Genomic DNA, 16,833 nt, shown 5'->3' on the forward strand with positions numbered 1-16,833 from the left:
TTTTCAGCTGCAAGGCTGCAATCTTTAAGACTCCTTTTGGTTCTTATTTTTTGACAGTATTCACTGGTAAGTTGGTTAATTTAATTTCAGATTAAATCTATGTAGTTTTAACTGTACAAACCCAAAACTGGACAATTACTGAGCAGAATTAACTGACTTGCCAGTGAAGGCAATAGGAGTAGTTCATGCGCACCAGCTATGAGATAGAACTTCACTATCTTTCACTGGTATTTACAATTAATTTCAGTTAACACATTCTTAATATTATTTGGTATGTGTGACATGTCTTCTCCATTTTTGTAGGGAGATCAAGGTCAGAGAGGAATACGTGGATTAACAGGACCAACAGGAGTGCCTGGACCTGCTGGAGCTAAAGTAGGCTTTTTACTACATTATGTGTGTAAGATAGCCCCCCAAAGCTGTGCTTTGCTCTAGATCTCAGAAAAAAACTGTCCCAGAATGAACTTGCTTCTTAAAAATAATAATAAAAAAAAGTTCAGCTAAGGCTTCTCTTAGCAAGACACACCATGATCCCTACAAACATCTAGAGGCATTTTAAAAAATCTTTGCATTTACCATATTGTTTCCCTGTTGGTTTGGAAAGTGAAGGGACATTAATACCAGTATTTTTATGCTGAAATATTTGGGAAGATAGTATAGCATATGGCATATACATATGTGACATGACTTTATTTTCCCTTATGCTGACTCATGGCTGATATTCTTTTATGGATTTGGAGTTTCTATTCAAATACTCAGTACTCACTGAAAGTGAGAGAAGGGCTACTCCAGGTTTCTCCTCCAGTCTCTCTTCTGCTATTTATACAGACAAGAGTGTGTATTTCCACATAAGAAGAAAAATTAAAAGGGGTAAAAAAGTACACTGAAAGGACTATTTTAAAAAATCTACTCTTAACAGAAAAAGATACTTTTTTAGTATACCTACACAGGTGGGTAGAAAGGCCTGAGTGCTGGATGTGCTGGACCAAGTCTCAAATACACTGGGAAAGGGATTTCTAATAGCATATATTTGTTCAGTGACAGCAAAGAATCTCATTTCAATTGAGAAATCAGAACTGTGCTTGTTACCAGTTCTTCAAATATTTAGATTTCACTTCATATAGAATATTAGAAATTCTAATAGAATTTTAATGGAATATTATAAAATGTTTTCTCTGTGAGATGCTCATGCTCACTTTCAGAAAAATGCATTGATTTTGCTCCCCTTCCTTCATTGCAGGGAGAGCCTGGTGCCCCCGGACGTGTCGGAATGCCAGGCCCTCCTGGAAGAACTGTGCCTGGACCAAAGGTAACATCCACACTCCAGCTCCTAGTGCTTATAAACACAGGGTGAAAACTGTGTAGTAGGCCATGAGATTATTCATGTAAATAATTTCAGCCTTAAGAGGTCAACTAAAACATCTTCTTTCCTATGAACAGAGTTATGGATTGTATCCAGTCTAGTTACCACCATGCCCTGGTATAACTGTATGCCAGCTTGAGGCATGGCCTACCTATGTTCATTTCTTTGTTTTGAATAACCTTGGATATCAAAATACTTATTATTTAGGTGTTTAATGCTTGCAATACCAATAAATAAAATTAGCTATTACATTTGATAGATATGAATTTGTATAACAGAAATCCAAAAACACAGTCTGTGATTGGTGTTTAATAAAACATAGATAACTAGAGTATATATTTTCTTCATTGCAGGGTGACATTGGGTTACCTGGTCTTGCTGGACCAATGGGAGAACCAGGTTTTGGGCGTCCTGGGGAAAAGGTAGCTCCTAAATTTGTAAATTAATTTCTGATAGAATGGTAAAATAATGCAGGATTTCAGTTTAGCAACAGCAAGTTCCCTAGGATGGCCAAGAATTCCACAGTTTTTAATGTATATGTTGTACAACACTGGCAGAGTATAAGGATTTGCAGAGCCAGAAAAGCATGGATGGTCAGTCTTCCAGACTGCAGTAACCATAAGCTTTCACATGGCAGAGAACAAGGAGAAAAATGACTGGTTTTAATTCATGAGGAGTGAATACAGAGAGGACACCTGATTTATGTGCTTACAACAGCCTACCTGTCAAGCACAGTCAGTTTTTCTCAGCAGGTTCCTTCTCTTCATTCCTAATTTTGACAGGATAATTCACAGACACCAAGAAGATCTCAGGACATGGGCCAAACTGGCAACATGAGAAGAGGTGCCTTAAGTAGTAGAACAACATGAGAAAGTAGCTAATCTCTATGAACTTCTCTCTAGTGCTTCTGAAGTGTTGCCTCAGTGTTACCTAGATTCAACTTTTGTGAGCTGCTCTTTATTCCAGGGCTCTTTTTGTCTGAACACCAAGAAACTTGGGACTTATAAACCTGTGTTTCTCAAAATAAACTGGATCATGCCCCTCCCTTTTTTTTAACTTAGTGAATTTGACAGTACTTTTGAGTATAGCCCTTATCCATTGTTCTTTGACTGAATTGAACACAATAACAGAAACATGAGAAACATGTAATGATCTTTATCCCTTTTTGATTAGTTAGTGGTTTTCAAGATCCTTACATTTATTTTCATCAGGAGGAGATTATGATGATGGAATCATGTCCTTTTCTGGTACAGTCCAGTTAATTCAGAGAACTGCATGTTGTCCTATTTCTCGGAATCCAACAGGAATCAACCAACGGAAGCAGGTCCTTTGCTTAGAATTGCACGTCTCTGTCCCTCAGCCTTGAGCCCCCAGAGCTCTTTCAATTGGTTGGCACTGCACATTGCTGTGAATATGTTTGTCACTTTTTGCTGCCTTTGTCAGTATCAGGGTTTTGCTGTTGCTTCACTCTCAGATACAGATCTGCACCAAGCTGTACAGCATAAAACCTTTTACAGTCTCCTTTTTTTAAAATTATATTTTGCATGGGACTTTGCTTGCCACTGTTATGCATGCCCATATTTTGGGTAGCTGCAGGGACAAACACAATCTTGATCATCCACCCAGTTGTAACTCTGAGCAACTCACTGCACCATCCAGTATGGCTGGGAAGGTTAAAGTCCTTCTAGTTTCCCTGGTAAATCTGTTCCTCAGATACTCCAGCTATCTGGATCCATGAAAGGAGCTTAATTGTACATCTCCGATAGGAAGCTCCTGTTATACTCAATAGCTTTAATGAGATTCCACAGCATTATAGAAAAATACAATTCCAGAACAACAAAAACAGACAGGAACCTTGTGATAGAAAACATTATTTTTAAGTTGGCCACACAAACCCCTGTTGTCCCCTGCCCTACATCCTTTGTCTCACCACATAAACAAACAGCATGTGCAGAAGATATACAGAGCTTTCCCAATGATCTGCAGCAGGTTATCTATTTTCAGTTATAAGAATTACATAAAGTAGCTACTGAGTAATTCAGTTCCCATGCTAGACTTTTGGCTATCTGTCAATTTGGGCTCAAATAATAATAATCATGACAAAAATATGGGGAATGTGACTGAAGTAATTCCTTCTTACATGTAGACCACAAATGACAACAGACAGAGCTCTTGAAAAAGATTCAAATTAGTGGCTTAGAAGTGAAAGGTCCTGTAAATCCTCAGCACTGTTAAATATTCCAGTTTTAGTCCAGAATTAATAACCTACAATAATCATTCACATAGTAAAATATATTAGCGGACAGATAGAATCAACTTACAGTGTATTTGCCAAAAAAATTTCACTTCCATGGAAAATTTCCTGCTAGCATTTGTATTGACATTCACATCAGCTGTTTTTCCTGCCTTCATCAGGGTGACCGAGGTCTTCCAGGACCACCTGGGCCCTTTGGGCCAAAAGGAGATGGCTATCCCGGCCCACCTGTAAGTTTATAGACAATTTTTTTAATGCGAATTGGGAACAAATAGGTGCTACACCAAAGTGCTTAGCCTCCGTGGCTGACACGCTAGGAAAGATTTGCTGGTCTAAAAGCCTGAAAAGGGTTCTCAACTGTGGAAATGCATTCCAGCATGGAACAAAATAGAAATCTCCCTCTGAAATAGTCCAAAACCTTCCATGTCCTCCACTCCTCCTGATTACACAGTGTAACATATTCTAAGTGGGGCTTCTTTTTGCTATAGTGTCATTGATGTTTCAATCAGTTCCCTCAATATCTTAATGTAGGATACTGTCTTCTGCCCAACCGTACAAAATTTCTTCCCAAACAGGAGAATATAGTCCAGCTAAGCAGATTTGTCCATATACATGGATGTCAACTCAGGGCAACACTATCTTCCAGAATCACTAAAAAAGCAACTACTGCCCAAAGAGCCAGAAGAGCATACTATCCTCAGCTCTGTCCATCACGTTGTTGAAGGTGTGGCAAAGAATTGGTGATCTACTTTACAACCTTTACAGAGGTCTTCACAGCCCTTTACAGAGGTCTTTACTGGTAAATATGACCAATCCCTGCAAAAAGGATACAAAAAGAAAAGGCTCCTTCCTCTACCTTCCTTGCACATACATGTATACAGCACTGGCCTCATGTATCTAGTCTCCTCAACAGTGTGCTCCACCAGCCCTGGCAGTTACATGACATGAAGTTCCAGGAAGATTGCTGGCTAGAGTCAGGGAGTTTGTTGGTATACTAGCATTTATCTGTGCTAGAGACAACAGTAAAAGTGCGTGCAAGTGCCACACTGAGCAATAAAAATTAATGAATGTCAAAATGGAAACTGGAAATTGGAATGCAATTTATAATACTTCGTGATATTTTTGTGCAATCTGATGCAGAACTGCACCTGCCACTCCAGATCAGAATCCGCCGTCTTCAAACACACACAAGCTACCTGCATGACATGCAACACACATGCAAATGCCACTGACACCACTTCTGGCTTATCAGAGTAGAATTTAACCACTTGTAGACCACAGTAATCCCACTAAGAGACAATATCTTCAAGATACTACCATATTAATATTAACAAAAGCATGTAGTCAATATAGCCATAAATTAAATTAACATTCTGTCTGTGTATATCATTTCAGGGCTTGCCAGGCCTTCCTGGGATTCCTGGTGAACAAGGCCCAGATGGATTTGGACTACCAGGACCTAAGGTACGGACCCCAACTTCGAGAAAAGTAAATGCATGTGTGTACTCTACTTCTTGCAGATATAATTTCTACCCATAGGTCACACTCAGAATAACTTTTAACCAGGTTTAACCTACTTGTCAGTATATAAATGGTAGATCTCAAAAAAGATCTTCAAGCTTCACTTCAGAACTCATCCTAAGGGTGACTGCAGAGTTACTGGAATTATACAGGCAACTGAAGGATTGACTACAGCTACTTAAATATGCTTAATGTCTCTTAAAAGGACATATATCTTTTTTCCACTCACCTCAAACCCCTAGCTGTCTGAAGACACTGATAGGAAAAAAGTTAGAACAGTGTGAAGATAGAGCCCGATTCAACTGACAGACAGCAAGCAAAACCTTTTTTTTGTTCGTTTGGGGAACCTAGACTTCATTTTATGATATGGGAATTGTAATTCCTGTGTAACTATTGCATAATTGACTGTACATATCTTGAATATGTTTAGACTACTAGTCACTGTTTACCCTCAATAACTTTCTTGTCCTGCCTGCAGTATTCATGGGTTAGCATTCTTCAGACTTGCACTGTGCTGTTCAGTAATTCTGCTCTCTTTGTCCCATTTGAATACATCAAATGCTGGGAATTCTAGAGATAAATTAAGCTTTGGTATTCACTACTTATTTTTCAAAGTATCAACTTTCAGGGTGATCCCGGCAGTAGAGGACCAATTGGTCTCCCTGGTCCCCCAGGAGAAGGCCTGCCAGGACCAAAAGTAAGCCATTTAAACAATTATGTCTCCCACTGTCTATTTTCTAAAAAAGAAAAAAAAAGTATAGTGTAAAAAGATGTGATCGTGCATACACATCTACATGTTTTCTGTCTTCACTCTTCACTAGAAACAACTAATCTGACAAATAATATAACTAAGGAATACAGTGTCTTTATTTTGTATAAAGTCAAAAATGTTTCTGGTGACCAGACATAAAACATGACCTTCTTCCTCTTGCACATGATAAATTATAAAGTGATAATCTTGCAGTGAAGTTCAGTGACAAAAAATATAGCTCCTGCAGACATTAGCTGCAATTGAGTAGCAAAAATTTCTTCAGACCTAGTACTGGTCAGAATTAATGGCTTGGCAAGCACTTACCATCTCTTGCCTATACTACTGTTACAGCTACAGGCATACTGTTGAGTTCTTCTAGAATTGATTTCTCTTTTTTACTGCATAAAGTAAATCAATAATCATCTAATGACCAATATGATGACCAATCCCTGCAAAAAGGATTATTTGTATAATTATAATATACACCATAACAAAGGCCTGGAAATAATTATAACTATAAAAAGCAATTTTCACTATGAAACCTCCCAAACTGGAAACTCTTATGCTCCTACAGCTCAGCTTTAGAAGTCTATGACTACAGAAGAACTGTTTTAGAACATAAATGTAAACAAACTGAACAAGGTCAAATGCAAAAATTTTGCCACATAATAATGTATTACCTGCACAATGTGGCTTACTGGTCCCAGAGATTCAGTTCATGTTGGCGTGAAGGCTAGGTCCAGAGCTAAGCAGTGGTGAAGCACTTCCCCAGCCAGTGCTAGTCCCAAGGACTGGCACATGCACAGGATGCTTACAAATGAGGAAACTGAGAATTTCATGCAGGGATACTGGAATAGCAATATAGGTATAAAATTAATATTATACTATGTGGGTTTTGATTGCTTCCTATGAGTAACATATGGAACTGAAATATTTTCTCTAAAGTTCTTTAAAAACTCGTTTATAAATTAGCAACAAGTGTTTATATGCAATGCCACATTAGTATGTATGTCTATAGGTCTTACACTGTAAGCTTAATTGTGATGAAAGATAACACAACAATAATAATCCTCTCTGAAATATTAATTCAGTCCCCAATGTCCCACCAATACAATCCATCCTTCAATGCAAAGTGTATCTCTATCAGAAAGGTGATTCATGTTCAATGAGCATTAAGCCTGGAATGACTCCTTTGAAGTATAAACTGGATTTTAATAATCTGATAAAGAATCACAGAATGGTAGGGGATGGAAGGGACCTCTGGAGATCATCTTGTCCAACCCCCCTGCTTGAGCAGGCACACCTAGAGCAGGGGACACAGGAACGCATCCAGGCCGGTTTTTAATGTCTCCAGGGAAGGAGACTCCACAGCCTCCCTGGGCAGCCTGTGCCACTGCTCTGGCACCCTCACAGGAAAGAAGTTTTTCCTCATATTCAGGTGGAACTTCCTGAGTTTCTGTTTGTGCTCATTGCCCCTTGTCCTGGCATTGGGTACTACTGAAAAGAGCCTAGTCCCATTGTCCTGACACCCACCCTTTAGATATTTGTAGACACTGATGAAATTCCCCCTCAGTCTTCTCCAGGCTGAACAAACACAGGTCTCTCAGCCCTTCCTCATAAGGGAAGTCCCCTGATCACCTTGGTAGCTCTCTGCTGGGCTTGCTCAAGGAGTTCCACCTCCTTCTTAAACTGGGAGGCCCAAAACTGGACACAGTACTCCAAATGTGGTCTCACTAGGGCAGAGTAGAGGGGGAGGATAACCTCCCTCAATCTGCTGCCCACACTCCTTTTAATGCACCCCAGGATACCATTGGCCTTCTTGGCCACAAGGGCCCAGTGCTGGCTCGTGGTCAGCTTGCTGTCCACCAGCACTCCAAGGTCCTTCTCAACAGAGCTGCTTTCCAGCAGATCAGCCCCCAGCCTGTACTGGTGCATGGGGTTGTTCCTCCCCAGGTGCAGGACCTTGCACTTGCTCTTGTTGAATTTCATCAGGTTCCCCTGGGTCCAGATCTCCAGCCTATCCAGGTGTTATTGAATAGCAGCACAGCCTTCTGGTGTTATCAGTCACTCCTTTGTCTTTGTCAGCTAAAGCAATCTGATCCTCACTGCTTGTAAAAAGATATCAATTTGGTAGAGGCTGGACAGGAAATTACATGGTGGTATAACAATTTGTCGCGTATTTTTATTATGAATATTGTGTTTAACGTATGCAGGGTTTCTCTCTAGGGAACCATAGGACGCCCAGGGCCACCTGGCTCCCTGGGACCTCCTGGTGAAGGTATTCAAGGAATTAAGGTAAAAAGACTCAGTGTCTTGAATATTTAACATGTGTTGAGAGGTCAATCTGACCGTCACAGTGTTAAGGAGATTTCACATTGTTTCTTGTATGAGGAGAGCCTCAGGCTAAAAAATGAGAAGGATAACATGAGCACCTACAAAATATGTTCTGTCTCTACTGCTGTAAACAAGAAGCCCAAGGGTGCGTGTATTGAGGGAGGAGGAAGCAGGGTCATCTTTTATCAGTGAAAGGTAGCCTTTCAAAATCAAAACCACCATTCCCTCTTCCCCACCTCATGCCCACAGAGACAGTCTGAAATAGTTATATCAACTATCACCTATTGTAGAGAGTCTCAATCCTGAATATATGTGTAATATTAATTTTTCCCTGTAATATGCACTTTTACCCAAAGCATAGATCAGGTGAGACAGACTCAAAAGATGGAAATAAGAAAGTGGCAATGACAAGGAATAAAATAGGATGAGAAGAGGGAACAGGAGAATTAGAACCAATAATGATCATGCAGTTTTTCAATATTATATATCCTTAGAGTAGACATACTGATGAAGTACTTGAGAAATATAAGCTAGCTAACACAATATCTCAAGTGCCTCAAGACATTTGCTAAAATGCAGTTTGAAACACTTTCTCCTTGAACATTTAAAATGAATACATGATGATTACAAAGGGTTAATATCACTACCTGGATTATCATTAGGGGGAGCAAGGAATTCAAGGAATGCCAGGACCACGAGGCCCCCCTGGAGAAGGGCTTTTGGGACAGAAGGTATGATATCTAAATCAGAGATAATGTCCTAGACTGAAGCCAACATACTGAAAATGCTCACTGCAGTCAGCTCTCATTGAAAGCTGGTGAATTCTGTGAAAAGAGAATGGGGATTTGGGAAAGCCCCAGTCATTCACATGATTGTTTTAATATTTTATAGCAGCATCTCTTTCAGTGTTGCTTATTTTATTATCATATGAGGCTTATCTTCTACTGCGATTAGAATACCAGATTTAAATAACTGCCTTTCTTTTTTACCCACACACTATGCAAAATTGGGGACTACATCAATGTTAAGAAAAAGAGAAATGTGGGTTGGAATCGGTTTTCAACATGATCACATCAGCTCAGAAAGGCTATACAAAGGCCCACAGCCTACGAAAAATCAAACCACAAGGCACTAATTCAACTGATTGCTATTCCAAACACGTTTTCTGGGCCTAAAGGTTTCTCAGAGTGACATTCCCGTTATTCATTCCAACTATGTCCTTGCCTTTCTTCTCAAATTCCATACTGTTGTCTTATTTTTCTCAGACACAGGTAATAATTTCCATCATGCAATATCCTATGAAACCCCTCTGTCTGCATGTACTTGTTTGAGATGGTTCACTGTTCAAACTGCTTCAACTACTTTTTCCCATAAAAATGCTTAGACAATACTACAAGTTATTAACGAAATTCACAAATACCAATTGATTTAAATGATCTCTAACAGAGATTTCTAACTTATGTCAGAAGCTGAAGGTGAATTCGACACAGGCAGCTGGAGAGAAATGTGAAAAGTGTAATAAAACTGACTTACACTTTCTGTCTGCTTACCAACACGCTTTTAAAGGGAGATCGAGGAGCTACAGGTGAGAAGGGGAAAAAAGGAGAAAAAGGTGAAGTGGGTGACCCTGGTTTATCTGGAGAACCTGTGAGTAACTCAGGTTTAACATGCCTGTTTTCTTAAACTGCTTAAAAATAAAGTTGGGTTGTGTTGTTGCTATTTAACTACATATAATCTGAAATACTTAAGAAACTGAAACTATGAAAACCTTTAGAAGCATAAAGAAGACATTTTCATGCTGAATACCCCACTTCCCACAGACATGGTTTCTTTCATAAGGCAGTGAAAAATAATTGCCATGTTATAAGACAAAACTATGCAATTCTATTCTATGGCTACCAAGTAACTGTAGCTCAGACTTCCCCTCAAAGCTGATGAACAGATGTAGGGAGGCAAAATGGTAACTTCTGCTGATGGGCAGGTCCCCAAAAGCTGGAAAGCAAAATGTGGTGCCCTTCTACTCTGACATTTGCATACGATTAAGAAGGAATGTATAAACACCACTGACATTCTTGCCCTGACACTGGCCCTATTAGGCTCACATATGATGAAGCAGAATTCTGATCATTCCAGGGTGTCAGGCAGGTATACAGTCCCTTGAGAAAGGAAACAAACACAACATGGTAGATGTGAAAGCTTTGCACAGATTCTCCCTCTCTAATGTAAGCTGACAATCAGTGATACTGTGGGAGACTTGAGGTCATCCAATTCCCATACAAACCTCACCACCTTAGGGGTTGTAGATATTGCATGCACAAGGTAATGTCACAAGAACACTACTTTTGCTAGCCAAAGTACTTATTGGCCAAATATTATTCTAACTGTATTGATGAAGTCATATTCTGAATTACAATGTTACTAACTAATTGCAGTAGCTTAATTAACAATCACTGTTACAGGGCAAAACTGGACCAAAAGGAGAGCAAGGCCTAACAGTAAGCAAATTCTATTTAAATACCATTATGACAAGATATAAACAGTACAACATACCATTGGATTAAATGTATCTTGTGTTAATTATTTTGGGAAGAGCTTTCTGACTAGAAGTGGGCTCAGCAATAATATAGAAAGCAACGATGCAAAGGTTTCTGACTTCTTCTCATCTACTTTATGCTGTAATGGAATTTAAAGTTCACTATGATATTAGGTATTTTCCTGCTATGTGTTCTTTTACAGCTAGTGTTAGATGACCCAGGTGTGTACCTGCTGCAGGAAAGTTTTTTTTAGAAGTATTAAAAAAGCTAAAGGGCAAAGATCTTCAAACCTGTCATGGTCTATCATGCTATAAACTTAATTATATTTCTGCTAAGCCTGAACTGCACTAGACCCAAATTCAGTAAAGCATGTCAGTGAGTATACAAATACTACTGAGATTTACGATGGAAGCAGAGCAGCAGTAGCAAGCAGTTGTATTTGAAATACTGACTCAATGCCAAATGAGTCCTGTCATGCACTCCAAAAAATACAGCAAATGATTGCTCTAATAATGATAAACACTTTGTTTGCATGTCAAAGAAGCTATCACTTCTCTGAAGAGACAGCTCTGAAGGCAGCAGCTTTTTTTTTTTTTTCTGCTGAAAGCTGAGTAATACAGTGGGCCAGGTACACTAGGGTTGACAAATCCCAATCCCATTCTGTGTTGGCGCTCTCTGTCATGCCACTCACATTACAAGCAATACGCTTCCTGAAGTTGGGTCTATTTCTCCACTCCCAACGCATTTAAAAGGGGTATCCATATTATTCAGATGCTAAAATATGAATGGGTTTTGACTTTAAGTTTTCATGAGAACCAAATAATAAAAAAAAACATTGTTTACAATAACAGTAGTTAATTGTTTTAGATAGGGATGTGTTGTCAAGTTAGTGATTCTTATATGCCATTGTCGTGGTTTAGCCCCAGTCAGCAACCAAGCACCATGCAGCCGCTCGCTCACTCCCCCCTCGTGGGACGGGGGAGAGAATCAGAAGAGTAAAAGTGAGGTAATTCATGGTTTGAGATAAAGACAGTTTAATAGGTAAAGCAGAAACTGCGCGCGGAAGCAAAGCAAAACAAGGAATTCATTCACTACTTCCCATGGGCAGGCAGGTGTTCAGCCGTCTCCAGGAAAGCAGGGCTCCATCACGTGTAACGGTTACTTGAGAAGACAAACGCCATCACTCCAAATGTCCCCCCTTCCTTCTTCTTCCCCAGCTTTATCTACTGAGCATGACGTCACATGGTATGGAATATCCCATTGGTCAGTTTGGGTCAGCTGTCCCGCTGTGTCCCCTCCCAGCTTCTCGTGCACCCGGCAGAGCACGGGGAGCTGAAAAAGTCCTTGACCAGTGTAAGCGCTACTTAGCAACAACTAAAACGTCTCCACATTATCACCGCTGTTTCCAGCAAAAATCCAAAACATAGTCCCATACTAGCTACTACGAGGAAATTTAACTCTATCCCAGCTGAAACCAGGACAGTCATATAACATAGTTCATTGTAAAATGTGGGACTCATTCTAAGCTTGGAAGGTCAGGTTTGAAAGTTAAACAGTAAGATTTTTTGTAAGTCCCTGTAGGACACATATTAATTATAAACAAATTCTTTGGTAGCGTCAATATTATACCTCATTTGAAAGAGGCAGCGTGTAAAATATTTTATATTTAATTTTTTTATATCCAGAGAGAAGATATAATTAAATTAATTAAAGAGATATGTGGTAAGTACTCAGATTCTATTTTTTCTTCATGACATTTACATTCTTCTCCTTTCCAAGAGGATGCCAAGTCAAGTCCTCATGATCTGTTTTTTTATTTTTCCTTGGCAGGTTGCGGTATTAAATGTAAGGAAATTCCTATGGAGCTTGTATTTGTGATTGACAGCTCTGAGAGTGTGGGACCAGAAAATTTTGAAATTATCAAAGACTTTGTAACTGCTTTAGTAGACAGAGTAACCGTAGGCAGAAATGCTACCAGAATTGGCCTTGTGTTATACAGTTTAGAAGTTCGGCTAGAATTTGGTCTCAACAAGTACACAACTCAACAGGATGTTAAGCAAGCAATTAGAAAAATGCAGTACATGGGAGAAGGCACTTACACGGGAACTGCTATCCGTAAAGCAACCCAGGAAGGATTTTTTGGTGCTCGAACAGGAGTACGAAAAGTAGCTATTGTGCTAACAGACGGCCAAGCAGACAAGAGAGAAGCTGCAAAACTAGATATTGTCGTTCGAGAGGCTCATGCAGCAAACATCGAAATGTATGCAATAGGAATTGTAAATACTTCAGATCCAACACAGGTTGAGTTTGTGCGTGAACTAAATCTGATTGCTTCAGATCCAGACAGAGAACACATGTATCTCATTGATGACTTTAATACCCTTCCAGGTGCGTTCATTGCAGTTTTATTACGCATTGTATCTGATGCTTCTCAGAACTGGGGAGGGGGGAAATCATTACCTTTGTGGACATGTTATGTTTTGATGCTGATCAGGATTAATTACAAGGTGCAAAGTAATAGGAACCTAGAGATACAGATTCCATTCTTTTAAGGAGTCACGTTTTGGGGCAATGATTCATCATGCCAACAGGGGATGTCACCTACAGCGTACGAAAACAGCTGCTTGAACTAGGTTTCTAAACCAACTAAGTGGTTATGTACTGTAAATCTGCTGGACTGGAAACCAGAATCAAACCCACTGGTGTAAATTCTACTTATTCACTTTCACCGGGAAATAACCCATCTTCACTGGGTTATTCACATGAGCAAGGCAAGCAGTTATTTTCCCACTACAAACTAGTAGTTGTTACTAAGCTCAGATGAACACCTTCAGGTGAGTTCATTGTATTTTGCACCATGTAGAGGACTTATGGGCTGGTGAATTTGTGACAAGTAAAAGCCATAGTCCAGAGAGCCTGGAATGATCTTCTCAGATGCATATGCATAATCCAAAGAAGTACTGGATTATGTGTGTATTATTTACATATATAAATAATCCAAATATTAAAAATACATTGAATTTCTCAGTATGATGAGGTTTTTTTACTTGTTTTTAAAACAGCTCTGGAGTCCAAATTAGTCAACCAATTTTGCGAAGATGAACATGGTACCTTAATATACAACCGTAATGGAAATGGTGCAAGCATAAGTGGAACATCTTTCCATTCAGTATCTTCAAGTTCTTTACATTACATACTTCAGAACAACAATGTTAACAGACAGTCACTTTCAGCACAGACACCTGGAGTATCTACAGTAGAAAGTCCTCTGAGGCTTGACGATCTTCCTCAACCATTGGCTCCGGTAGGAAAATTCAGCAGACTTTAATGAGCAAAAGGGTTTTTTTATATCTATATATCTATCTCCTTCTCTGTTGCCTGATGTAATATGTAACTTACCCCTACTTTGCTCAGGACACATACTGTAACAGCCACTTTGACTTGGTATGCTCAGAGCTGGTTGTTCCAAGACTTATGTTGTACGCAGGCAGTTACCTAATGGCTGTAATTTATTCCCAATACTGTTACAAGGATTATTATTCCTGTGTTTAATACAGTAACATTTGTGCCAGTGTTAAACATAACATTATTAAAATGCAATTACACTGTAATGATTAAGTCTAGGAATAGTAATTAGACTTAACTGTAGTCTATATTTTTAAGTTTATAAATAAAATCCTGTAAAGGTCAACTAAAAAGAAATATGTATCCCAGGTTTAGGATGACAACCCTTCTGGTAAACCAAGCAGGTGAGGTTGAAATCCTGATTCTTAACACTGAAGTCAGGAGAAATGGGAAGGAAAAACATTAGAAAACCTCTAAGTGATGAAGGGCTTGTTCATTTTGAGACACTTCTCAATATCTGAAAAGCAAAGAAAATCAAATGGTTATTTCAGACCAATGTACCTCCTGTGGTAGTATTTGAAGACTATGAAGAGGAAGAAGAGGAGGAACAACAGTCTTCCTTGCTAACAGTAGACACTAGAGGTATTTTTATCATCATTCATTTAATCTTCATTTTTGGCTGATCAAAAATCAATGTCTCATTCTGTTTCTTTTCACCTGCAGCTGTGGCACCATTACTGCCGTCTAAACCATCATCATCAGATAGAGTGATGACATCATCTCTTTCAACTGCACCAAGACCAGGTTATAGATCATAATTAGTTTTTCATTTTGTTCCTTCTTATCCCAATACTAACTTTTCATAAGGCTTTAAATCAGAGTAAGTTAGTTCCACTCTGAAGATTTCGTGGGTCCATGCTGTAGAAGAGTATCCATTTCAGGACACTAGTTTAGATCTAGTTGCAGTTCTTGTCCAGCCTGTTCACCAGTTCATGTCTTCCCAAATTCCAAATCCCACCACTCCACTTACAGCAGAAGCAAGGTCAGCTATAACCTGATACAGAGCTCATAAATGGCATCAAAAAGAGAACATAGTGCTAGCTGAAGTGGGCAAGCAAGCAGGTATTTCATCAGCCAAGAAGGGGCAGTCTGTCGAGATGGGAGGCTTCATTAAAGACAGAGAAGATAATAATTTCAGATTTGGATAGAAAAAATAGATTTCTGCTTCAGAGAAGTAAGAAAAAACCAATGTTTAGTCATCTGAAGGAAAGTATAGTTATTAGGTGACTGCTCAAAGGATTGATTCTTTTCATATGAAATGTCCAAAGGTATTCTGTTGATCATGTGGGGGATTCACACTTCTGAGTTCCAGCAGTAGTGTATTATGATGGGAGCAACATAAGAGAGCAATAGAAACATGTTCCCATGCTTCCTGGGAACATGGGCATGACTATTATTCTGTCTCTGGCAATAACATTGTTTTTTTTAAAGTGACAAGACACCTGTTGCCAAAGACAGAATATTGATGTCACAACATTAAACTTGAAGGAAGAGTTCTTTCTATCTCATGGTATTATTAAAGTGAGTGCGACTAGATTAGTGTGTCACAGTCCTCTGATGCATATCTGTAGGAATCATTCGACCAACAAGCTTTACATTCAACTAGTATGTACATAATTACTACCATTGTATTAGATAAGCAGCACAAACATCTTACAAAAGAAAGACTGAAGTTTTATATTCTCACTATTCTAATGCCTCTTCCCCCACATCACAAAGAGAACTAATGTACTGAAGCAATGTACTGCAGAAGGATGATGGTCGTACTTGTGGTTCAGAAATAGCAGGTGCAACTAGCTTACAGCTCTTTGGCTGACATTTTGGGTTGCTCACAAGACTGGCTGGTTCAAAATTATCAGATTCATATTGTTTGCTCTTCTTGTATGTAGAGCCATAATACTATTATTTCTGGAGTTACTAGAACCATGCCAGTAAAAGAACACTTTATTTGACCTACTAAGTTGCATTTTTAACCTGCCTTCAGTGCTAACATCTTTAGAAGTAAAAGTGAATCTCAAATTGCTGTATAACATTAGCATAAAAATTAAAATAAAATTAGAGTTTAGAAGTTAAAATCTATGCAATACAATTGACTTTTATAAATGGAATTGTTTCTATTCCTTTTTTTCTTTATTTTAGAAAATACCCTAGACCTCAGATGCAAATTAAGGCTGGATCAAGGGCCATGCCGTATTTATATCATAAAATGGTATTATGATAAACAAGCAAATGCTTGTGCTCAGTTTTGGTATGGTGGCTGCAACGGAAATGCAAACCGCTTTGAGAGTGAGGAGGAATGTAGGGAGGCTTGTGTATTTTTTCCTGGAGGTAGGAATTTATCTCTACATTAATAACGAGCAAATTGAAGCTATTGATTGTTTGGGTTTATTAAATATCCAGTATCATATGTAAAATAAACTCCACTAATTTAAAGAATGTTAACATTATGAAGTAATATGCTAATTAAAAACTGTCTACCTATGCAAGCACGCTTTAATTCTTTTTGTATATATTGTATGATGTAGTCCTTATGTAACAAAATAGAAATTTTTCAGCTGTATCAAGAGTACAAAATTTCTTTTTTACTAAGGTATAGTAAGACCAGTATAGCATTTGCCAGAGTAATTGCCCTTCCTTCACCTACATCTTTAAACACTACCATTGTATAATC

The 16,833-nt window shown here is 38.8% G+C and overlaps 1 protein-coding gene across 1 annotated transcript in view; it reads left to right on the forward strand.

The window, feature by feature from the left end:
* LOC104044612 (collagen alpha-1(XXVIII) chain-like) overlaps positions 1 to 16,618 on the forward strand; it is a 37,621-nt gene extending 21,003 nt beyond the window's left edge. The window contains exons 21-36 of the mRNA XM_064453316.1: positions 304 to 375; positions 1,241 to 1,309; positions 1,717 to 1,785; positions 3,779 to 3,847; positions 5,013 to 5,081; positions 5,767 to 5,835; positions 8,116 to 8,184; positions 8,886 to 8,954; positions 9,790 to 9,870; positions 10,683 to 10,718; positions 12,443 to 12,479; positions 12,588 to 13,145; positions 13,820 to 14,013; positions 14,654 to 14,744; positions 14,826 to 14,906; positions 16,302 to 16,618. Of these exons, the coding sequence (XP_064309386.1) occupies positions 304 to 375; positions 1,241 to 1,309; positions 1,717 to 1,785; positions 3,779 to 3,847; positions 5,013 to 5,081; positions 5,767 to 5,835; positions 8,116 to 8,184; positions 8,886 to 8,954; positions 9,790 to 9,870; positions 10,683 to 10,718; positions 12,443 to 12,479; positions 12,588 to 13,145; positions 13,820 to 14,013; positions 14,654 to 14,744; positions 14,826 to 14,906; positions 16,302 to 16,513 (1,845 nt within the window). The 3' untranslated portion in view covers positions 16,514 to 16,618. The remainder of the gene's footprint in view (positions 1 to 303; positions 376 to 1,240; positions 1,310 to 1,716; positions 1,786 to 3,778; positions 3,848 to 5,012; positions 5,082 to 5,766; positions 5,836 to 8,115; positions 8,185 to 8,885; positions 8,955 to 9,789; positions 9,871 to 10,682; positions 10,719 to 12,442; positions 12,480 to 12,587; positions 13,146 to 13,819; positions 14,014 to 14,653; positions 14,745 to 14,825; positions 14,907 to 16,301) is intronic.
* Positions 16,619 to 16,833: the final 215 nt, after the last annotated feature.

Source organism: Phalacrocorax carbo, chromosome 5, assembly GCF_963921805.1.
Source record: "Phalacrocorax carbo chromosome 5, bPhaCar2.1, whole genome shotgun sequence".
NCBI lineage: Eukaryota > Metazoa > Chordata > Aves > Suliformes > Phalacrocoracidae > Phalacrocorax > Phalacrocorax carbo.